Source organism: Sphaerodactylus townsendi, linkage group LG15 (genome assembly GCF_021028975.2).
Source record: "Sphaerodactylus townsendi isolate TG3544 linkage group LG15, MPM_Stown_v2.3, whole genome shotgun sequence".
Taxonomy (NCBI): Eukaryota; Metazoa; Chordata; class Lepidosauria; order Squamata; family Sphaerodactylidae; genus Sphaerodactylus; species Sphaerodactylus townsendi.
In genome coordinates, this window is record NC_059439.1 from 8,560,551 (window position 1) to 8,584,970 (window position 24,420).

The 24,420-nt window shown below is 55.7% G+C and overlaps 1 protein-coding gene across 1 annotated transcript in view; it reads right to left on the reverse strand.

Moving 5' to 3' along the window:
• Positions 1 to 2,399: 2,399 nt before the first annotated feature.
• Positions 2,400 to 24,420, reverse strand: part of TNS4 (tensin 4) — a 47,747-nt gene continuing 25,726 nt past the window's right edge. The window contains exons 5-12 of the mRNA XM_048516437.1: positions 24,295 to 24,381; positions 22,016 to 22,123; positions 19,996 to 20,091; positions 16,434 to 16,511; positions 14,740 to 14,811; positions 11,756 to 11,924; positions 3,971 to 3,997; positions 2,400 to 3,008 (exon numbers count right to left, since the gene is read on the reverse strand). Coding sequence (XP_048372394.1) covers positions 2,879 to 3,008; positions 3,971 to 3,997; positions 11,756 to 11,924; positions 14,740 to 14,811; positions 16,434 to 16,511; positions 19,996 to 20,091; positions 22,016 to 22,123; positions 24,295 to 24,381 — 767 coding nt within the window. The 3' untranslated portion in view covers positions 2,400 to 2,878. The remainder of the gene's footprint in view (positions 3,009 to 3,970; positions 3,998 to 11,755; positions 11,925 to 14,739; positions 14,812 to 16,433; positions 16,512 to 19,995; positions 20,092 to 22,015; positions 22,124 to 24,294; positions 24,382 to 24,420) is intronic.

Here is a 24,420-nt window from a genome sequence, read left to right on the forward strand (position 1 = left end):
GTGCGCCTCTACGTTTCATTGATGATTTCTTGGGGTTTTTTCAATGAAAGTTCCGCCCCCCACAACAGCGTCCCAGCCAATCGGAACAGGGGCCCGCCCTGCCGATCACCATTGAACGTGCGGTCGTGGGGGAGTGCTCCATGTCTGAAGCTGCAGCAGCCGCGAAGCTTCATAGAGGGGCAAGCTGAGGTGGGTAGTGAGACTGCGTGCTCAAAAGCAGCGATTTAAAAAAGCGCGGTTTGCCTAAGCCAGTGGTGGCGAACCTTTGGCACTCCATATGGTATGGACTACAATTCCCATCAGCCCCTGCCAGCATGGCCAATTGACCATGTTGGAAGGGGCTGATGGGAATTGTAGTCCATAACATCTGGAGTGCCAAAGGTTCGCCACCACGGGCCTAAACGTTTTTTTTTTAAGTGGGGAAAGGGCAATAGAGTTGTTATAAGGATAAAACAAAGGAGTGGAAATTAAACTTGCCAACCTCTAGGTGGCACTGGAGATCTTCCACCATTACAACTGATCTCCAGATGACTGAGATCAGCTTATCTGGAGAAAATGGCTGCTCTGGAGGGTGGACTCTATGGCATTATAACCTGCTGAGGTCCCTCCCCTCCCTAAACCCAACCTTTCTCAGGCTCCACCCCCAGAATCTCCAGGTGTTTCCCAACCAAAATGTAACAGCCCTAGGGGAAAACCAATGTTATTAGCTGCGTTGGGTCCCTGTGAAAGAAAAGCAGGATGTAAATATCTCAAATAAATAAATATCCAAGAAATACAGGAAATAGCCAATAATCACATGGTCCACTAGTGCAGCTGCAATTAGTTTGGGTGGGTGGGCAGAAGAACTGTGTTTTCATTGCAAATAAAACTTAGGGTAGGGACCATCTCTCCCCTTATGTCCCTACTCAATCTCTGCGATCTGCGGAGGAAAATTTGCTGGATGCCCTCGGCCCCTCGATGATGCGGCTAGCCTCTTCCTGGGCCAAGGTTTTTACTGCCTTGGCCCTTGCCTGGTGCAACACTCTCCCTCCAGCCATCAGGGCCCTACGGGACCTTGGACAGTTCCACAGGGCCTGTAAAATGTAGTTGTTCCACCGTGCCTGGTGGGGGGGCTAGTCGCTGATTGTCTGCCAACCCCCCATATACCATCATAATTGACTGACACTGTATTGCGCCCAGTACCCTCCCGGGTGGATAGGAGGTTTTTCTCTGAGTGCCAACTGATGTTAGGTTTTTCTATTTTGTCTTGATCTGTATTTAGTTATTCTGTTGTATTGTATCTTTTAATGGATTTACTTCTGTACACTGCCCAGAGCCTTTCGGGGGTGGGCGGTATAACAAATGTAATACAATCTATATATATAAAAAGCTAACAGTGTTTTTGTTGATGATAGTATACCTCAGTAACTGCTGGGCCAATTCCTCTGAAAATTCCCAGCCACTATAGTCAGCCAGGCGAGAGTGTTTTTAGATGTTCACATACCTGAAATTTCACACCTGGCCCAGGTAAAATGCCTTTTTCCTGGCGCTCCATGGTGAAGGACATGCAGCTGCCTGTGTGTAACTGTCACCCTTAGAATGTTCGTGCCCTTAGAATGTTCACTCAGATGGCCAGATAGGAGCAGTGAAAACAGTACATAGGCAGTAACTCGAGTGGAAGTGAAACACAAACACACACATACACACGAGGGAGAGGGAAGGGAGGGAGAGGTCGCATGCAAGGGAAGAGAGGGAGGGAGATGAAAGGGACGAAGGGGGAGGCATGCAAGGGAAGAGAAGTGAGAGAGGGGAGAGAGTGAGGGGTGGCATGCAAGGGAGGGGAGGCAGGGGGCCCAGCATCTTGATATGACCCACCCACCCTAAGCGGAGGAGGAAAAGAGGGAAGGGGGAAGGAGGGAGGGAATTTGGCATGCAAAGGGGAAGAGAGAAGTGAGGAGGGAAGAGGAGTGAGGGGCGACATGCAAAGGGATGGGAGGGAGGTGCCAGAGCACCCTAAAGATTCCCACTGAACCACTGCGGTTACAGTTAAGAAAACCAGGCACGCATTACTCAGGAGTAAGCTCGGTACAGCAACCATGACATACTCTGAATGGCTGAGTTGCGCCTCTCAGAAGGTTTCCTCAGAAGCGAAACCCATTGCCACCAACCAAACTTACTCCCAGGTAAAGGATCATGACCAGCCAGCCTAGATGTGTGGGAGGGGTGCCTTTCCATCCCACCCACCCCGGAACGCGGGCACACACATCAATGACATCGCACAGTATCAGGCTGTGTGTTTGCATGAGCACGTACTGCTGGCCTCTGCAATTGATTTGCTGCTACTGTTCCTTTTCCATTTCACCACAATAAACCACAGCAACGCGTGGCTGGGCCCCGCTAATAAATAAATAAAAAACTTCTGCAAAACCAGAGTTTATTGCGTTGCCTTATTCCTAACCATGAAGGAGAGAAGCATACAAAATACATCCAACATCTACAGACAATATTTCACTAGTTCCAGAATAATTGTCAGGTAACTTTACTATTGGCAAATGAATCCTGTGGCCACAGGAAACATGTGACCGGACAGTCATTCCCGTGAGCAAAACCTTTACAGCTCTTCTGAAGTAGTCCAAAATCATAGACAAAAATGGAAAGACAGGAAATTACATTTTTGGCCCATCCGCACAACAGAGCGCAGGAGATTGCGTGGCCGAGTCTCTGGTCAATCGTCCTCCTTGCCCACAATTGCATTTCTGTATCTTTTCAGGGCAGCTCTCGCATATCTGCAGCCTCAAAATGAAACTTGGGGCAGCTTCAAAGGTTAAAGGGAGCCCCTGCATTGGGGTTCTACATGGGGCGACAATTGGAAAAGGAAGTGCTAAGCATCTGGGCAACTTTAAGCCACAGGTAGAATTTTCTTCACAAAGTCAACAATGTGAGAAGCCGGATGTATGGGGTCATACTCTGCAAAGAGGTGGCAAATGTTCTCGGAGTCAGCCGGGCTCTTGGCAACAACACCAAAGATCCTGCGGTGAGAAATGGAAAAGGAAACACATCCTGAAGGGATAAGCTTACATCCTCAAGTGACAAAGAACTGGCTTCAGCAAATGGGCAGATGGGCCAGGGTGCTACTCCGTGGTTTAATTAAGCAGTTTTCCATATGCTTATTTTGTGTAATTTCATCTGCTTCCGGTAGGAATGGGAGATAAGAAAGGCCCATTTTCTTTGTCTTTTATTCAATCTCTTCCTCCTGCCCCATGCCTTTTATCCTCCCCTCCCCCCATGTGCTGTCTAATTGGAGAAAGGATTGAAAAAGGGTCGGAAAAAGAACGCTCAGGCTGATGTTCCTGTGCCATATGTAGAAAAGTACAAAGGTACTGGAGGCAACTTGCAAAAGTTACAAAAAAGGATGTAAAAGAAACTGAGTGTGACACTCAACAATGAATGAACATCAACATTTATGTGATTACAAAAATGGATCAGAATAATGGATAAAAATAGGAGGCTATCCACTCTTTCTTTTCGACCCACTGAGGATAAGGAGAATATATATTTTAATGGAACCACACTGGCAGCATGGTCACTTCCAGCAACTACCAGGAAATACAGATTCCAGATTCCAGGTGGGATCAGGGGATCTCCCAGAATTACAGTTTATCTTCAGACAGTTGAGATCAGTTTCCCTGGAGAAAATGGATGCTTTGGAGGGTGTCTTCTGTGGCACTGCGCCCACTGAACTCCCTGTCCTCCCTGGGCTCCATCCCCAAATCTCCAGGAGTTTCCCACAGACAATGGAGTGGGAGACCCTACCCTATAGCCCCTTGTGGGCCAGGGAGGACCTGGCAACCCTATGTGGAAGCAATTTTGCTGGCATAATTTGTAAGAGAAGAGATGCTGTAGGGTTTAACCACATCCCTCTGTCCCCACTCCGCCCTCCACAGCTGTTGGCAATCGCATAATGATCCTGAGCCTACCCCATATTGGTTACCTTGAAGCTCTGGAAAATTTTTGCCACCTTTTTGAAACAAAAAAGAAAGAAGGGAAGTTAAGATTTCACATCCATCCTAACATACTTTCTTTATATATTACCAAAGAAAGGACAAAACTGAAATCTTAGGCTGGGCAAAATAATCAGAAGCTTTTAAGAGCCAGACCTTTTTTGGGAAAACCTTGGGGCTTTCCCCACTCACCTTCTGCTGCGCACCGCTCTCGCGCCTCCTCAGCGTGCGTCATTCCTGGCACGCTCTCGGGGTTCCCCACGACCCCACTCTCTTGTAGAGGGTCATCAAAAGGATACCCGTTCGCTCCAGCGCCAGAATTTGGGGCGCGAAACTGGTGCAAGAGCAGCAGCGTCGGGGCGGCTCCGTTTTGCCGCCACAAGTGGGGAGCGCCGCTTTACGGGCGCTAAAAATCCCGGATTTGAGACGCAGCAGAAGGTAAGTGGGGAAAGCCCCCTTGTATTTTCAACATTTCTTCATAAAATACAGTTTTGCAGTAAGGCTGATCTTCACTGATGTACACCCAGATCTTGTCTGCACAGAACAAATAAAACATCTTGCAGATGTTTTTAAAAAACCTGTTTTGGCTTTTTTTGTTTGCATAGTGCGGACAAAAAAGCATTGGCAGGGAAAGCAAGTCTTTACTCTGCCTCCTTCTCTCCCCCCACTAGCTGATTGAAGCTTGTACATTTCATTTTGTTGCACCTGCCATTTTGTGCTGCTACAAAGATTCTCTGTTCTGCTGGCCATTTGGTGAAGGTTTCCCATTGAGGTTTCCTCTCCTGGGCAGATTCTGCACAGGCTGTAAACAGCAGAGTGCAGTCGGCGTAAATGGAAGCACAGCTGGCCCGGGGCGCTCGCATGGCCAGGCATCCCGTGGACAGCATGAAAATTGGCCGGGCTGCGGGGACTTCGCATGGGGCCTGGCGGGATTTTTTTTGTTGGCCAACCATTCCTGTGTAGCTACGTAGCTATGCAGGAATGCACACATGAACCCCCACGGCCACACTGACATCCCACAAGACCCAGATACGACCCTGTGCGCCTGCGTGGCTAAGCAGAAGTGAGCCGGAAATTAAAAAGTGTGGCCGAAGCAGAAGTGCCTCCTGCCCGACTATTTGCTTGGCGCCGGTTGCAGAACGGCGTTTTTTAAAAGGCTTATTTAGCAAGTCAGATATATTGGGGGAAATAGGCCCCAAACGGTATTTTTACTGTCCTCCCACCATTGATTTTGGCCCATGCCAAATCCGCCCTACCAGCTCATATACATGCGATTTCACTGTAAAAAGTACATAAATAAAGTTTGTTTTGCCAATGTTGTTTTTTCTTTTTGTTTTGAGGGAACTGTCTACAAAGTTGTGATATCATGATATGAGAATTGCATATTATGACATTGTAGTTTCGCAGACAGCTCCCTCAAAACAAAACAAAAAAGAGAAAAAACGGCACAGGCATGGGAAAATTGGGCATAGACGATCTGCTAGCAGAGGAAACCTCCGTAGGAAACCTTCACCAAATGACCTGCAGGATGGAGAATCTCTGCAGCAGCACAAAATGGCAGGTGCAAGCAGCAAAAATGAAAATAAGAATTTTAAAATTACTGGTCGAGAAAAATAATGCATTTTCTGCTTGCCTGCTCTCTGAACAGCAAGCAGGAAATGACTTGACCCTCTCTTGGGGGAAAATATCACTAATTTAGCATTTTTTAAAAAACTTGGGTTGGGGGAAATAAAACAATTTGAAAATATTTTGGGGGAGAGAGTTGTGTGGAGTTCTTCCCCAAAACAATTTTTATAATGTCCTCAAGACATTACATTTGTGCTGTGCAGAAAAGACCCTAGTTACCTAATTGTTGCCCAGCTGAAGTTCTGCTCTTGTTTTCCCATCTTGGCACATTGTGACACTTTCCCCATAAACCTTAGGTCTATAAACTTGCCTTACCAATATGCAAATTCATGTGCCAACTGTGTTCCCACTCACCAAGCCCACCAGTCAAGATAGCCAGGGCATTCAAACTTCTGCATCCCTAATGCACTGCTCAGAAGCATACCAGAATCTTCACCAAAAATCAGTAGCATCGGCCTAGCCAGATATATAAAAAGGGGCTGAGTTTTGTGACAACTTAACAAATTTTGAAATGGCTTTGGATCCTGTCACCATATAGCTGTCTGTTGATTAGAGATAATCAAGAATCAGATCTTATATCTATCTAGCACAGGGGTAGGGAACCTGCGGCTCTCCAGATGTTCAGGAACTACAATTTGTGGGGGGGGGGGGGGGTGGGGGGGGGGGGGTGGTGGGGGGTGGGGGGGGGGGGGGGTGTGGGGTGTGGGTGGGGGGGGGGTTGGTCGGGGGTGGGGGGGGGGGGGGGTGGGGGGGGGGGGGTGTGGGGGGGGGGGGGGGTGGTGGGGGGGGGGGGTGGGGGGGGGGGGGGGTGGGGGGGGGGGGGGGTGGGGGGGGGGGGGGGTGGGGGGGGGGGGGGGTGGGGGGGGGGGGGGGTGGGGGGGGGGGGGGGTGGGGGGGGGGGGGGGTGGGGGGGGGGGGGGGTGGGGGGGGGGGGGGGTGGGGGGGGGGGGGGGTGGGGGGGGGGGGGGGTGGGGGGGGGGGGGGGTGGGGGGGGGGGGGGGTGGGGGGGGGGGGGGGTGGGGGGGGGGGGGGGTGGGGGGGGGGGGGGGTGGGGGGGGGGGGGGGTGGGGGGGGGGGGGGGTGGGGGGGGGGGGGGGTGGGGGGGGGGGGGGGTGGGGGGGGGGGGGGGTGGGGGGGGGGGGGGGTGGGGGGGGGGGGGGGTGGGGGGGGGGGGGGGTGGGGGGGGGGGGGGGTGGGGGGGGGGGGGGGTGGGGGGGGGGGGGGGTGGGGGGGGGGGGGGGTGGGGGGGGGGGGGGGTGGGGGGGGGGGGGGGTGGGGGGGGGGGGGGGTGGGGGGGGGGGGGGGTGGGGGGGGGGGGGGGTGGGGGGGGGGGGGGGTGGGGGGGGGGGGGGGTGGGGGGGGGGGGGGGTGGGGGGGGGGGGGGGTGGGGGGGGGGGGGGGTGGGGGGGGGGGGGGGTGGGGGGGGGGGGGGGTGGGGGGGGGGGGGGGTGGGGGGGGGGGGGGGTGGGGGGGGGGGGGGGTGGGGGGGGGGGGGGGTGGGGGGGGGGGGGGGTGGGGGGGGGGGGGGGTGGGGGGGGGGGGGGGTGGGGGGGGGGGGGGGTGGGGGGGGGGGGGGGTGGGGGGGGGGGGGGGTGGGGGGGGGGGGGGGTGGGGGGGGGGGGGGGTGGGGGGGGGGGGGGGTGGGGGGGGGGGGGGGTGGGGGGGGGGGGGGGTGGGGGGGGGGGGGGGTGGGGGGGGGGGGGGGTGGGGGGGGGGGGGGGTGGGGGGGGGGGGGGGTGGGGGGGGGGGGGGGTGGGGGGGGGGGGGGGTGGGGGGGGGGGGGGGTGGGGGGGGGGGGGGGTGGGGGGGGGGGGGGGTGGGGGGGGGGGGGGGTGGGGGGGGGGGGGGGTGGGGGGGGGGGGGGGTGGGGGGGGGGGGGGGTGGGGGGGGGGGGGGGTGGGGGGGGGGGGGGGTGGGGGGGGGGGGGGGTGGGGGGGGGGGGGGGTGGGGGGGGGGGGGGGTGGGGGGGGGGGGGGGTGGGGGGGGGGGGGGGTGGGGGGGGGGGGGGGTGGGGGGGGGGGGGGGTGGGGGGGGGGGGGGGTGGGGGGGGGGGGGGGTGGGGGGGGGGGGGGGTGGGGGGGGGGGGGGGTGGGGGGGGGGGGGGGTGGGGGGGGGGGGGGGTGGGGGGGGGGGGGGGTGGGGGGGGGGGGGGGTGGGGGGGGGGGGGGGTGGGGGGGGGGGGGGGTGGGGGGGGGGGGGGGTGGGGGGGGGGGGGGGTGGGGGGGGGGGGGGGTGGGGGGGGGGGGGGGTGGGGGGGGGGGGGGGTGGGGGGGGGGGGGGGTGGGGGGGGGGGGGGGTGGGGGGGGGGGGGGGTGGGGGGGGGGGGGGGTGGGGGGGGGGGGGGGTGGGGGGGGGGGGGGGTGGGGGGGGGGGGGGGTGGGGGGGGGGGGGGGTGGGGGGGGGGGGGGGTGGGGGGGGGGGGGGGTGGGGGGGGGGGGGGGTGGGGGGGGGGGGGGGTGGGGGGGGGGGGGGGTGGGGGGGGGGGGGGGTGGGGGGGGGGGGGGGTGGGGGGGGGGGGGGGTGGGGGGGGGGGGGGGTGGGGGGGGGGGGGGGTGGGGGGGGGGGGGGGTGGGGGGGGGGGGGGGTGGGGGGGGGGGGGGGTGGGGGGGGGGGGGGGTGGGGGGGGGGGGGGGTGGGGGGGGGGGGGGGTGGGGGGGGGGGGGGGTGGGGGGGGGGGGGGGTGGGGGGGGGGGGGGGTGGGGGGGGGGGGGGGTGGGGGGGGGGGGGGGTGGGGGGGGGGGGGGGTGGGGGGGGGGGGGGGTGGGGGGGGGGGGGGGTGGGGGGGGGGGGGGGTGGGGGGGGGGGGGGGTGGGGGGGGGGGGGGGTGGGGGGGGGGGGGGGTGGGGGGGGGGGGGGGTGGGGGGGGGGGGGGGTGGGGGGGGGGGGGGGTGGGGGGGGGGGGGGGTGGGGGGGGGGGGGGGTGGGGGGGGGGGGGGGTGGGGGGGGGGGGGGGTGGGGGGGGGGGGGGGTGGGGGGGGGGGGGGGTGGGGGGGGGGGGGGGTGGGGGGGGGGGGGGGTGGGGGGGGGGGGGGGTGGGGGGGGGGGGGGGTGGGGGGGGGGGGGGGTGGGGGGGGGGGGGGGTGGGGGGGGGGGGGGGTGGGGGGGGGGGGGGGTGGGGGGGGGGGGGGGTGGGGGGGGGGGGGGGTGGGGGGGGGGGGGGGTGGGGGGGGGGGGGGGTGGGGGGGGGGGGGGGTGGGGGGGGGGGGGGGTGGGGGGGGGGGGGGGTGGGGGGGGGGGGGGGTGGGGGGGGGGGGGGGTGGGGGGGGGGGGGGGTGGGGGGGGGGGGGGGTGGGGGGGGGGGGGGGTGGGGGGGGGGGGGGGTGGGGGGGGGGGGGGGTGGGGGGGGGGGGGGGTGGGGGGGGGGGGGGGTGGGGGGGGGGGGGGGTGGGGGGGGGGGGGGGTGGGGGGGGGGGGGGGTGGGGGGGGGGGGGGGTGGGGGGGGGGGGGGGTGGGGGGGGGGGGGGGTGGGGGGGGGGGGGGGTGGGGGGGGGGGGGGGTGGGGGGGGGGGGGGGTGGGGGGGGGGGGGGGTGGGGGGGGGGGGGGGTGGGGGGGGGGGGGGGTGGGGGGGGGGGGGGGTGGGGGGGGGGGGGGGTGGGGGGGGGGGGGGGTGGGGGGGGGGGGGGGTGGGGGGGGGGGGGGGTGGGGGGGGGGGGGGGTGGGGGGGGGGGGGGGTGGGGGGGGGGGGGGGTGGGGGGGGGGGGGGGTGGGGGGGGGGGGGGGTGGGGGGGGGGGGGGGTGGGGGGGGGGGGGGGTGGGGGGGGGGGGGGGTGGGGGGGGGGGGGGGTGGGGGGGGGGGGGGGTGGGGGGGGGGGGGGGTGGGGGGGGGGGGGGGTGGGGGGGGGGGGGGGTGGGGGGGGGGGGGGGTGGGGGGGGGGGGGGGTGGGGGGGGGGGGGGGTGGGGGGGGGGGGGGGTGGGGGGGGGGGGGGGTGGGGGGGGGGGGGGGTGGGGGGGGGGGGGGGTGGGGGGGGGGGGGGGTGGGGGGGGGGGGGGGTGGGGGGGGGGGGGGGTGGGGGGGGGGGGGGGTGGGGGGGGGGGGGGGTGGGGGGGGGGGGGGGTGGGGGGGGGGGGGGGTGGGGGGGGGGGGGGGTGGGGGGGGGGGGGGGTGGGGGGGGGGGGGGGTGGGGGGGGGGGGGGGTGGGGGGGGGGGGGGGTGGGGGGGGGGGGGGGTGGGGGGGGGGGGGGGTGGGGGGGGGGGGGGGTGGGGGGGGGGGGGGGTGGGGGGGGGGGGGGGTGGGGGGGGGGGGGGGTGGGGGGGGGGGGGGGTGGGGGGGGGGGGGGGTGGGGGGGGGGGGGGGTGGGGGGGGGGGGGGGTGGGGGGGGGGGGGGGTGGGGGGGGGGGGGGGTGGGGGGGGGGGGGGGTGGGGGGGGGGGGGGGTGGGGGGGGGGGGGGGTGGGGGGGGGGGGGGGTGGGGGGGGGGGGGGGTGGGGGGGGGGGGGGGTGGGGGGGGGGGGGGGTGGGGGGGGGGGGGGGTGGGGGGGGGGGGGGGTGGGGGGGGGGGGGGGTGGGGGGGGGGGGGGGTGGGGGGGGGGGGGGGTGGGGGGGGGGGGGGGTGGGGGGGGGGGGGGGTGGGGGGGGGGGGGGGTGGGGGGGGGGGGGGGTGGGGGGGGGGGGGGGTGGGGGGGGGGGGGGGTGGGGGGGGGGGGGGGTGGGGGGGGGGGGGGGTGGGGGGGGGGGGGGGTGGGGGGGGGGGGGGGTGGGGGGGGGGGGGGGTGGGGGGGGGGGGGGGTGGGGGGGGGGGGGGGTGGGGGGGGGGGGGGGTGGGGGGGGGGGGGGGTGGGGGGGGGGGGGGGTGGGGGGGGGGGGGGGTGGGGGGGGGGGGGGGTGGGGGGGGGGGGGGGTGGGGGGGGGGGGGGGTGGGGGGGGGGGGGGGTGGGGGGGGGGGGGGGTGGGGGGGGGGGGGGGTGGGGGGGGGGGGGGGTGGGGGGGGGGGGGGGTGGGGGGGGGGGGGGGTGGGGGGGGGGGGGGGTGGGGGGGGGGGGGGGTGGGGGGGGGGGGGGGTGGGGGGGGGGGGGGGTGGGGGGGGGGGGGGGTGGGGGGGGGGGGGGGTGGGGGGGGGGGGGGGTGGGGGGGGGGGGGGGTGGGGGGGGGGGGGGGTGGGGGGGGGGGGGGGTGGGGGGGGGGGGGGGTGGGGGGGGGGGGGGGTGGGGGGGGGGGGGGGTGGGGGGGGGGGGGGGTGGGGGGGGGGGGGGGTGGGGGGGGGGGGGGGTGGGGGGGGGGGGGGGTGGGGGGGGGGGGGGGTGGGGGGGGGGGGGGGTGGGGGGGGGGGGGGGTGGGGGGGGGGGGGGGTGGGGGGGGGGGGGGGTGGGGGGGGGGGGGGGTGGGGGGGGGGGGGGGTGGGGGGGGGGGGGGGTGGGGGGGGGGGGGGGTGGGGGGGGGGGGGGGTGGGGGGGGGGGGGGGTGGGGGGGGGGGGGGGTGGGGGGGGGGGGGGGTGGGGGGGGGGGGGGGTGGGGGGGGGGGGGGGTGGGGGGGGGGGGGGGTGGGGGGGGGGGGGGGTGGGGGGGGGGGGGGGTGGGGGGGGGGGGGGGTGGGGGGGGGGGGGGGTGGGGGGGGGGGGGGGTGGGGGGGGGGGGGGGTGGGGGGGGGGGGGGGTGGGGGGGGGGGGGGGTGGGGGGGGGGGGGGTTTGGGGGGGGGGGGGGTGGGGGGGGGCGGGGCTTCCACGGCCAGCAGGCGACAACGAGGACATCGTGAGTCCGACGGAGGAGGGAGACAGCGTCTTCCCGGCGGACCGGGAAGACGCTTCCTCCCCAACAACAACCCTTTAAAAGGTTGTTGTTTAGGGCGGCCTGACGCCGCCCTGGGGGGAGGGAAGCGCATTCAGGTCGCCTGTGCGAACGGCGCCTGTGCGAACGGCGGCCTGGGGGCGGCGTTTTTACCACCCCCAGGCCGTCGTTTACGGGCCGTGCGGAAACGGCCTTAGTTTGGATAGACAAAAGGTTCTGCATTATTTTTGATCCTGGAACATGGAGGCATTAAAAGGGGGCTTTCCTGCCCACAACAGCCTTGTGCACTCTGCTAAATCTAGAATCTGCTAAATCTAGAATCTAACTGGTTCTTGAGGGACCAAAATGCTTGACTTCTGACATTTCCCATCTCAGACATTTCACCTGAATAGAACAGCAGGGTGTCCCAAATCAGTCTCCTTACTTTCTCTGGATGTCTGTCAAAGTAATTCCTTGCTCGGTGACTTTGAAATGGACAACAGTGGGGGTGGGCAAAGTCTCCAGTTCAAAAGTGGAAGACACTGCTTTCTGGACTGCTGCTTTGCCGGTGAGAGTCTCCATGGTCACAGAACGCAGATACAGGAGATTGCAAACTGCAAGCCCAAGAGAAGGAGAAGCAGAAGAAGAGAAAATTACTGACCAATTGTAGCCGCCATGATCTACCACTGGCCTTTAGAAATGAAAACAGGAAATGTCTCTCAAAATGGTGAAACGCTGCAGCAGTGAATGTTCCACACCCAAAAGAAACATAGCTGGGTACCCATTTCCACACTGAAGTTGTACACTATTTTTTTTAAAATAGATTTTTTTAAAGGATCAGGTGTGCCAGAGGAGCAGGATAACATGCCTTTGTTGTCTTGTCAGGTAGGGGCACAGTAATGTTGCAGACAAGATCTCCTAGGAACAACAAAGAATTTTTACCCTGAAATTTTTTTATATAGGGGTAGGTTAGTGTTTTCAAAGCTTCGTTTGTTCATTTGTTGTTGTTGTTTTTATTTTTATTACACATGTGTAGTGGCCAAAGGCCAACCACTGTCAGTGACGAAACCAAGCCCTTCTGGGTTTGGCCAGTAAACTCACAACGCTTAAAAGCAAAATAGAGCTTTACTGAGAAAATTTAAAAAGATGTTTAAAATCAAACCGAGTTACAGCTTGGCAATAACAGAGACAGAGAAAATAACAAAGCTAACTCATTACATACACACTGAAATCCTACATGGCATAATTGTTTCTGAAGGTCTTCGGTTTCAAAGAGTAAAGCAAAATTCTCTCTGGCAGGGGGTGGGGGTAAGGTGGGGTAGGGGAATCCTACCTGTTACACTGAAGGCTCTTTATGGAAAATGTTGACCTTGTTGAACCTTCTTGGCTTGGAACAAATTGCCCCTTCCCAGCCGGAATGAGCTGTTCACCCATCCCCCCCAGCAAGTTTCTCAACTGCATCCATGCTCTAATTAGAACTGGGCTGGGCTTATCTTTGAAGATAAGCAATAATCCAAATAATCCAAAAATATTTAAGCAATAATCCAAAAATGCCCCTAACAGCCTGCCCCTTGGCCAGCTCGCTAAATCTAGAAGATTCTCTTAAGATGGATGTTTTCCTGACAAAATGTTCATTGTCATTCTTCCATTAGTCTTTGTTTCCATTGGATTCAATAGGAAACACATTTCTGGCTGTAACCTATTGGCTGTCCATTTAGTTTGGATGAAAGGTTCAAAGGCAGTAGCCCTCGGGCAAACGATCTTCTCTGCCAAATTTCCAAAGGGACCAGATAAAGGCTCTTAGTTTTATGGACAATTAAAATGAAGGTTTGTGAATCTTTTTTAAAAAAATAGATGTATTGGCTTCTAAGAAGCTATTTACCCATTTCCATGAGATCGGGGGAGGTCTTCTCTGTACTGACCCCCAAAACAAGCAAGCAGCATTGAAGAATGTGCAGAGGAGATGTTCAGCTGCCCCATTAAAGCAGACATTACACAGTGGTTGTGGTGGGTTTTCCGGGCTGTGTGGCCGTGGTCTGGTGGATCTTGTTCCTAACGTTTCGCCTGCATCTGTGGCTGGCAGCTTCAGAGGTGTATCACAGAGGGAAGGACTTTCAGTGGCAAGATGTTTGATTTAGATAATCAGAAAGCTTCTATGCTAGTTTCATCAGATGCCACTGGTAGGCACACAGCAGAGTTGCTAACCTCCAGGTGGCACCTGGAGAACTCCTGTTATTGCAATTGATCACTAGATGACCAAGATTGGTTCCGCTGGAGGAAATAGCTGCTTTGGAGGGTAGATTGCATAGTAATCCCTGCTGACGTCCCTCTCTTCCCCAAACCTTGCCATCTCCAGGCTCCACCCCCCAAATCTCCAGGTATTTCCCAACCCGGAGCTGGCAACCCTATCACACAGAGAGCCAGCTGCAACAGTAGGGAAGGTATTATTGCAGTGGTGTAGCTACAAGGTGATGGTGGGGCACGTTGCACTGGGCGCATGCCTGGGGGCACAAAAATCGCCCCACTCCCTTCCCCCTTCCCCTGCCTCACCAGGCCTGGCCTCGCCCCACCAGCCAGAGTGGCCCATTTTACCAGCCGGCAGAAAGCTGATTTCTGCTGGCTGGAAAAGGTAAGCATTGGGTGTGTGTGTGTGTGTGTGTGGCGGCGTGGGGGAGGGGCTGTGGGGTGAGGGGCTGCAGGGGAGAGGGTTGTGTGGAAAACACAGAGTGCGCCTCAGGCACATTCCTATTCAGCTACATCTCTGTATTTTTGAGAGAGGGGTGGGAAGAGAAAAGACAATTTCCCAATTACATAACATTGTGATTTGCACAATGGGTAAATGTGATCTTTCCCTAGCGAAAGCATAACCTTGGCAGAAGCCATATTATCTATATCTCATTTCTCTCCTTTCAACAGTGCCACCTCCTCAGTCGTACATTACTTACTTAGGACAGGGGTCCCCAAAATGTTTGCTGTGGGCGCCATGGTGCCTACCGATACCTTTTTTTGGCACCCACCAAGCTTTTTTAGAAGTGTGGAGGCTTTTGCCAAGCAAGCCTTCTATTGGAGATTTGGTCAGCTGTGTAGACTTTTTTAAATGTTGCTTTGGCAGCAGTGGCTTGCACAGCACAAGGATTTATCCTGTGTTAAGTTAAACTGTGGACATCATTTTGTGGCTGACTCTGCCACCTGTGGAAGCCATTTTGTGGCAGGTTGCTGCGCCCACTGACCTGTGTCAGAATTCCAAATGGGCACACAGGCTCAAAGGTCGTGGAACCCTGATTTAGGACACTTGTATTCCATTGCTCAATTTGAAGATCTAAATAGAGGCTTCCAAAAAGAAGAGCGACATCATAAAGCATCAAGCCACAACATTTAAACTGTTTATAAAATAGGCAATGAAAATGAACAAGCACTCTGGACACATACCAGCTGCTTTCTTTGGAAGGGGAAGGGTAGCTTCTGAGCCCAAGGCAGTATTCTCCTCTCCAACAACCAAATCTGAATAAGGGAGAAGGGGAAAAATCACACCAGGTCTATGAGCATCTTTATCCACTTCCAGCTCAGTAAGCCCAAGTTTAAAAGCATTAACTGGACCTTCTCTCTCTCTCTCTCTCTCTCTCTCTCTCTCTCTCTCTCACACACACACACACACACACACACTCTCTCTCTCTCTCTCTCTCTCACTCTCTCTCTCTCTCTCTCTCTCACACACACACCACACACAACACACACACACACGCACACGCACATACACACACAAATAAATGTAATATTCTGTTAACGAGGTTAAGCAAAAAGCCAAATCCCTGCATTCAATCCTGGTCAACCTGGAGTACTTGTAGCACCTGACACTGCATGTACTCAGGGGTGATTTTGAGGCCCTGGGCAAAAGTCAGGATAACGTCGCAGAATCAGTGGCCCTTTATGCATGCACTGCTTACCCCAGGGCTGTTTGCTTCATAATGGGTTTTCCTCTCAGTTTTTTGTTGTTGTTTACATTCAAGATTCTCTTGCTGCAAAGTGTTCCTAGCAGACCCAGTCCACCATTTTGCCCACCCCCTGCTTCCTCATTCTCTCTGTACAACTTCTGTCTGGGGAGGTTGCCTGCTGCCCCCCTTTTTTGGTTCCATCTGTGGTCTAGCATTAATTTGCTAGACCATTTCAGCTTTATGTCAGAGTGAAAATTTAAAGGACAAACATGGTCTCATTCTTCCTCACTCTGAAACTGGCAGGCAATTTGGAAAGATCGAGACAGCAGCTCTTTTCTTTTGGACAGACCTCCAGAATTGAGAAGCCACTGAGAGGAGCAGGGAAGAGACCTGGCTCGTGATCCCTCCCTGTCTTGCCACCCACTCCCTCCTCTCACCTTTTATATTTGTCATTACTACTTTCTGTTTGGGGGCTCTTTCTTTTAGTGGTTAGAAGAGCAGAAGAAACTGTTGTTGAGTGGGTGGGGGAAGGTAGGGAGGAACGAGAAACCCAAAGAAAACAAAACATGTGGTGGTGTTTCCCTTTGCACTCCCTGCACAAGGAGAGGAAGTTTCAGAAACTGTGGAGATTCTCTGATCTGAGGTGCAGTGAGTTCCGGAGGGGGGAAATGTGTGCATAACTGAGAATCCAACTCGAAGGGAATTAACACTCAATGTGATGGAGACCACAACTGCAGAAAAGGCCAGTGCCAACTGCATACCAGGACCAAGCAAGAGAAGGTCCTTTGCTCCAGGTGAAGTGAATGGGAGGTATCTCTGGCAATTGGAAGACAGTTGCCAGCAGCAGCAGCCACAAGTGTGGCAGGAATTTGCTCTGCTACCCCCTCCTTTGAGGGAGCGGGGCAATGGGTGGTTGCCCCTCTCAGCAGGGATCCCTGAGCAGCTGTCCCTGTTGCCCATTGGCTTCATACCCTTCAGTGCTTCAGCAGTCTGAATGCACACTATACCCAGTAGCTGCCTATATTAAATCCCAGCGTCAGATTCTGATAATAGGTTTGTTCCTTACAATCTGCAGCAATTTAGTTTCAGTTCAGTCCATGAGGACTGAAATACATTTGGGCAAAGGCATTCTGAAGTAGGTCTCCCAAGGAGATACTAGATGTAATTAGTTGCTTCAATTCACAAACATACCTTGGCTAGGGATCACCAGTTTGCAAGGTAATGCTAAAGGCATGATGGTGTGTTGATAGACAAATGCAGAGAGACTTCCTACAGTAAAGAGATAGGGCAAAAAGAAAGGCATTACAAGCATTTATAAACCTTACTTGTTTTACTTGTCTCTTCAAACAAGGAACAGCTTTGAAAGAAAACATGAGAACTCATTCACAATAAATACATCAATGGAACTGCCTTAGATGGGTTTGAAAAAGGAAGAGAAGAAGAGTTTGGATTTATACCTCCCTTTCTGTCCCATAAGGTGACTCAAAAGGATTTACAAACCCTTTCCCTTCCTCTCCCCACAATAGACACCTTGTGTTGAAGGCTGGGCTGGCAGAGTTCAGAGGTCACCTAGCAGGCTTCATGTGTAAGAGCAAGGAAACTAATCCAGTTCACTGGATAAGAGTCTGCTACTCAGATGGAGGAGTGGCGAATCAAACCCAGTTCTGCAGATTAGAGTCCACCTGCTCTTAACCACCACACCATGCTGGGTGGGATCAGACATCATACAAAACTATAGTTTATTTAAAAATAGTTGGCTTATAAAACAAAGGTTTGACAGGCAGATGCTCACTCAACATGTGAGGATGTTGACTCCATAAGAGGTAAGTATACAAGACTAGAGGCAGATTGAAAAAACTGGATCTGAAGCCAGACTTTAAATGCCCTTAACAAGGCCATTGTTTCGATAGTAATCTGCCCAGTCTCGATGCAGCATAAGAGACACACTTAGGGAGACAAGTTAGATGTACACTCAACCGATTCCAGGTCCAAAACCCCCTCAGATAGTTCTTCACAGGAAGATATTCTCCACCACCAGCAGTGGTGTAGTGGTTTAGAGCAGATGTACTCTAATCTGCAGGAACCAAGTTTGATTCCCCGCTCTGCCACCTGAGCTGTGGAGGCTTATCTGGGGAATTCAGATTAGCCTGTACACTCCAACACACGCCAGGCTGGGTGAGGGGGGAAGGGAAAGGAGTTTGTAAGCCCCTTTTAGTCTCCTATAGGAGAGAAAGGGCAGATATAAATCCAACTCTTCTTCTTCTTCTTCTCTGTGTGACATCAACTCGTTCACCCAATCAGAGTGCAGGGTTATCACAACCAAATCAGGTGGCTTTATAGGCCTTTATGCCTCACTCTGAATGTAAACTTACTCTGCTTTAGACAGCTCTGCATTTACTAAACTCACATTTCCTGTGCAGTCTGTCACACCACCTCTCCAAAAGCCTTCTCAAGGTGGCAAGCAATGAAAGTCCTCGATTAATATAAAAACAAACAAGCCAACAGACAAGCCTTTTTTTTTTAAGCCCAGGGACTTAAAAACAGCATAAAACTACAAACACAACATATCTGTGTCCAGAAGAGGACCATAAAACTGCTGGAAAGATAAAACCCCTAATGAAAAGCCTGAGTTAAAAAAAAGAAAGAAACATTTTGTCCTAGCACAGAAGAGACTGCAAGCTGGGTGGCAGGCGACTGTCAAGTGGGAGTAGGTATCAGCAGAGTAGAGCGGAGCTACCCATAGCAGACAAGGAGGTCTAGTAGTCCAACTGCATACACTCAGCAGTCTCCCACCTTCTTGGACTAAGACACTTCACATGAGATGTTCTTTCCACAGGAAGGCTTTACTTGATAGTTGCAGCATACAAACACTGTACAAAGTTCTTAAGCTACACAGGACTAAGCACTAAGATACTAAGATAAGTAAGAAACCTCAAGGGACATACAGACTTCTATACACTGCCTTTATAATGTTCAAGCCAACACTTTGACCAGCAGCAGTCTTCCATAGGAACAGAGTCACAGTCTCTTGCACCAATCACATTAAAGGTTGACTATCACAAGTTACTCCAGACTCTCTATCTCCTTCCTTGTTGCTGACTCAGCTATCTGCGACCTAGGAGATGAACCCTCTTTTTTCACATACCATGACAGTAGGGTTGCCAGGTGCCCCTTGGCCACCAGTGGGGAATGGTGGAGTAGGGTTGCCAAATCCTGGTTGGGAAACTCCTGGAGATTTTGGGGTGGAGCTTGGGGAGGACAGGGACCCCAGCAGGGTACAATGCCATAGAGTTCACTTTCTGGAGCACCCAATTTCTTCAAAGGAACTGACCTCTATAGTCTGGAGATGAGTTATAATTCCAGGGGATCCCCAGGAGGCTGGCATCCCTAATTGTAATTCTGGGGGATCCCCTAGAGGCTGGCATCTCTAATTGGGAGGGAGTTCCAAAGGTGAGGTGTCACCACAGAAAAATTCCTGTCAAAATTATGTTGTACAGAGATCTCAGAAGTGCAACCTGAGCCTGTAACAATAAGATACGTGGATGCAACAGGGTCACAGACAGTGGCATATCTAGGCAAACTGGAGCCCTGGGCAAAACCTGAGTTTGATGCCCCCCCCCCCAATGGGTGGCCACCTTCCCCCACCGTGACCAAACAATGATTTTTTTCCACCAGGTCTTTTCAAAGTCACCATCATATTATAGAACATGCCCCAACTCACAAATCTGAACACAGCAATGGGCAGAAATAATTTTTTAAAAACATTTTCAAAATGCTTTCAAAATGTTTTATTACTGCTATGAAAACATTTTATGGTGTTGCATCCAGTCCTCCCAATTGGGGGAAACAGCATGACTTTCAATGTTATTTAAACTGGGGACCCCAGATTCTCCCTTTAAGGTGGATTTAAATGGATAATCTGGGCTCCTTAGTTTAAACAAGTGATGCTGGAATCCACCCCCAAACAGCATCATTTTCAATGGTGTTTAAACTAGGGAGCCCAGATTCTCCTTTTAAATCCACCTTAAAGGGAGAATCTGGGGTCCCCAGTTTAAACAACATTGAAAGTGATGTTATTTTGGGAAGGATTCTTCCCCACCCTGAAACAGCATCACTTCCAATGTTTAAACTGGGAACCTCAAATTTTCCCTTTAAATCCATGCCGAAGGGGGTGGATTTAACAACAACAACAACAGCAACCTTTATTAGGCATTGAGAGAATAAAAGAAAGAAAGAAAACAAGCATTGGCAGGAAGGGGGTGTATTTAAAAGGAGAATCTGGGGAAATTTAGGGGTGCAATTATTAAGATAGCAGCACCAAAATTTCAGAGTATCTTCATGAGACCTTCCTGATGATACCACCCAGGTTTGGTGAAGTTTGGTTCAGGGGGTCCAAAGTTATGGACCCTCAAACGTGTAGCCCCATCTTCTATTAGCTTCCATTGGAAAAAAATGGAGGATGGGGCACTCCCTTTGGGAGTCCATAACTTTGGACCCCCTAAACAAAATCTCACCAAACCTGGGTGATATTATCAGGAGAGTCTCTCGAAAAATCCCTGAAATTTTGGTGCTGCTAGCCTAAAAACCGCGCCTCCTGCAGGCCAAAAACGGAAAATACAAAAAAACCCACAAACGAACCTGCATTCTTGGACCCCACCACAAGGAGGCGCCCTGGGCAACTGCCCACTTTGCCCAATGGGAGGAACGCCTCTGGTCACAGATTTATAATGCAGTCTTGTCATAGTTGTCTTACCAAAATAGGGTTCTTCATCAGCCCCTTTAAGATGAACTCCTCTGTTGGAAGACTCAATGAGGAAGTGTCTGATGGAATCAGGACCATGATTCCCCCCTATAGAAGAGAAACAGCGAAGGCTGAAACTTTTAAACATATACATCCAGGTGCTTCACAACTGAAGTTCTGCAAAATTTAATTTTGAAGTGACTTTAAAAGCTGACCATCTCTTGAAGACAAAGAGATGGTCAGCTTTTAAAGTCACTTCAAAATTGTTTCTTATTTTTTCCTTATGGAAATTTGCAGCAAATAAGTCAGTGCTTGAATCTTTAAGATTAATGCTTAAGATGCAGTCAATGAACACTGCTTTGTATATTCTTCAAACAGGGAGGTGATATAAAAAGCTGTGGCATAACTAAGGTATGACAGGCATGACACATGCCCTGAGTGCCACTTGAAGGTGGCCACCATCCCTGCCTGTCCACCCACCTGCTGCAGGCCTAGCCTTGCTCTGCCTGCCCTATAGTCCCTTAGCACTGCTCAGTCACTGGGGGTGCCACGTCTGCCCCACAATAAGCTGAGATTCAGTGAGAGGCTTCCGCTGCCCAGAGCCAGCAACAAGACCCATGGCTAGTCAACAGAAGGCCTGACCCTCTCATTGGGTACCCAAGAGGCATGCCGATGCCAGAGGCAGGGTTGCCATGGATGCTATTTTCCATAGATATGACTCTGATAAAAAGTTTTTAAGAAGTAATTCTACAACAGAAATTTTGCTACACATTTGAACTATTGGAATAAAAGGAATTTGCTTTGAAAATCTACCTAGCTTCACGCTTGTACTGTCTTCCTCCTCACCCCTCTTCCATGTTGACAGTTCCTTTGTGCTTCCTACTCATCCAGTCAATATATTTGGTAGCCAACAAGCATAAGCCAAAGAAAAGAAGCTCAATCACATGGGCTTAGTCAAAGCACACTGACCTCTAAATTCTCATATCAATAGATCAATATCTCAATATAATAATAACAGAGAGTGCTTGGTCCCACCATCCACCCATTGTTCCCATGCACTCAGCTCCCCTTTTCCGGGGATGGTGTGAATCCACCCCCCTCCCCCCATGCACTACAGGGGTGACAGGAAGGGAATGTGGGGGTAGATTTGATGCAGGAATATCAAAATACCAAGGGATATTGAAATAACAAATCTCTCTCCTCCTGTGGCAGTGTGTGTGTGTTGTGTGTGTATGTGTGTGTGTGTGTGTAGAAGAATATCCGTTCTAGGACATGGTCCCCTTCTTCAGCAGAGGGTGGTCCAGGGAACAGCTTTGCCTCTTTCACTTGGGGGGATTATTTTTGGAAAGGGACTATAATATCAGTATAACTCCAATAACAGCAATAATGATATAATTGCAATTTACAGAGCTTTAACAAAGCCAGCAATCTTGTGCCTGTGTGACCTCAACAGCAAGTTGATGGGCAGAGTTAAGAGAACAAGGAAAAGCAGAGGCCCTGGAAACTTCAGCAAGCAAGCTGTGCAGTAGTAGTAGCAAACCTCCTCGCGGGTACACAGAGAAACACGAGGAGACCCCACTACAACCCTACTGCTCAGCAAAAAGCCCTGAAGTAAGTGTTTCATGGGCTGATTCCGCATGGGCCAAAAACAGCGGTGTGAAAATGGTGTGAAAACAGTATAAACCCTTTTACCCCGTTTTAAACCCTTTTACACCATTTTCACACTGCTGTTTTTGACCCATGCGGAATCAGCCATGCATAATGGGCCTGAGATGCAGCTCTAATTTTAATTCAGGAAAAAACCTATTTGCATCAGAGATCATAAACTGGAATACTCCGGTATATTCTAATCTTCCTTTCTGTCTACCCCTTTCCCTTCTTTCTTGCCAGCACTGGGACTGTGAACCTTTAATCACAGACATCTTCAACATATACAAAACCCTTATGGTGGTCAGTTGATCCCTGCCTAGTTTTGAAGTAGAGCCTCTCTGTGAATAGATGTTTCCCTCCCTACTAAGAGAATTCTCAGTACCTGTTTTGCTGCTGAAGACTTTCATGGCCAGTCCAAAGGAACCGCGGAAAGAGGTGCTGTCTCGCAAGATGAAAGTACCAGGAGGTTCATCCATCAGCAGCTGAATGGCTATGTGAACACATGTTGTAGAAGAGAGGGGAAGATTATCCAAAGAAGAATGTCATTTTATGACTACATTTCATCAAGGGCAAATTACCCATTCAAAAAGGAGGGGCAAAATAATAAAATCACAGAATCATAGTGTTGGAAGGCTCCATCAAGGTCATCTAGTCCATCCCTCTGCTCAATGCAGGATCAGTTTACAGCAGCGGCGAAGCTCCCAGGGGACAGGGGGTGAGCGACGCACCGGGCGCACGGAGTTGGATCACGTGGGGGGCGCAAAATCCCCCAGCCCCTCCCCCTCTCCCCCGCCCTCCAGTGGCGCCCCCCCGGCGCCCCCCCACACTTACTTTAGGAAACCGAGCAGGCTGGAGAACAGGCCTTCCCTGTTCTGGTGGGAACTACATTTCCCCGGAGACCCTGGGAAATGTAGCTCCCACCAGAACAGGAAGACCTGTTCTCCAGCCTGCTCTGTTTTCTAAAGTAAGTGGGAGTAGGAGTGGGAGTGGGACGCCGCCATGGGGGGGGGGTGCCACAGGGTGGTGGTGGTGAAAAAGCCCAGCTACACCTCTGGTTTAGAGTATCCCTGACGAGTGTTCATCCAGTTGATGCTTAAAGATTGCCAGTGAAGGGGAGCTCACCACCACCTCCCTCAGCAGCCAGTTCCACGGCTGAAATACTTTTACAGTACAAAAAAAGAAATCCTAATGTTCAGCTGGTACCTTTCCACCTGTAATTTATACTCATTATTCCAGTCTCCTACTGTAAACAGGAATAGCATCCCTTCCTTTTCTAAGGGACAGCCTTCCAAAAAAAAAAACCAGACATATGGCTAGAATCTCATAGGGAGGTGCAGGAGTAAAATAAGCAAGGTGGGAAAGGCGCTTCAGTCCCTTCTCTGTCCCCAAATGCTGTCCTCCCATAGAAGAAGTCTGCCCGGTTAATTTGTTTGTTTGTTTGTTTTTATTTTTCTCTGCTCATTCCTGGCCCAAGCATTTCCATTCTTAAGTATCCAGAAACTGGGATCAAAGGACAGAACGAAAATGCTGTGAGTCAAATATGAAATACGCAAGTCTGTGTTTGCCTCCAATGGGGAGAGCATAAAGCACTTTCAGATAAGTGTTGGTTGAGAGTTCCCCTGCCAGGGAGGGGAAAGAGGGTTGGAGGAGGACTTATAAAGAGATACCTAACTATCAGAGATACAAAAGCAGCATCTAGTAAGAAGAAGAGAGCCAGAGATATGAGTTGCTTTATATAAATGTTTACTTACTTAAAGGATGGGATGACATAGAATAAAAAACCAATAAATGTTATACTGCTCTGTCACATATTTCAGTAACAACAATATGCTTAGTTTATTCTCTGGTCCATTCTGTTCAGTTCTATTCTATTCTGCTAGAACAGACAAAACAAGTTGTCTTTATAATTTCTGATGGACCTGCTCACTAATATGTAAGCAATGGCTATCTGACTGACCAATAGCTAATCAACTGTCAGGAGGCCTGTTGTTATGGGTTTTGCTTTTGCTGCTTTCTAAATGCACAGGGGGGTGGAGGAATGGGTTAAATGCATTTCTAACTGTCTTTCCACTGTTTCTGTAGGATGTTATGCAGTACCAGGTGGTGCCCAAGGTCACTGCCTGACCATCTCATGTTATCGTTCTTATGGTAACTTTTAGGTGCGCTTTCCCAGGCTGGGAGGTGCAAGTTGTTTTAACTATAGGGTTTTGTGCGGGCAATTCTCAGTACTGACTTTGACCAGGGAAGATCCAACATCATTAAAAACTATTGTTCTTCAACAGGAGTTTGCGTGTGTTTTTGGGATTCTGACATCAACAGGTCAACTGATTACCATATCACCTCAGCATCCTGTTTACATACAAACAAATATTAACTCTTTGAAATCCTGAAATCCCCACCCCTGGAGCATTCCAGAATTGTGACAGACACTTGCAAATACCAACAAGAGGCCACAGAGAGAAAGCAACAGGCAGGAGCAAAGTTATGCAAACCCTCCTACTTGGGTTTTTTGCTTCTTGCCAAGGCAACCCTTTCTCCCCTCCAAAGCATCCCATAACATTTGTCAATGCATCTAGGCTATTACTCTGCTCCAGCAAGGCAAATTCTAATGTTTGAGATATACTGCCTCCCCCCAAAATTGGTCCTTATGCTTTATTTTACCCTGGTCTCGTGTGATGCTCGGTTTGAACCAGTACTTGGAAGTGTGCCACACAAATTTCATGGTTGTCTGGACCTCTCTGGGACAGCCTGCAAGAAGAAGAAAGAGACAGTGAAGGGGGAGAAGAT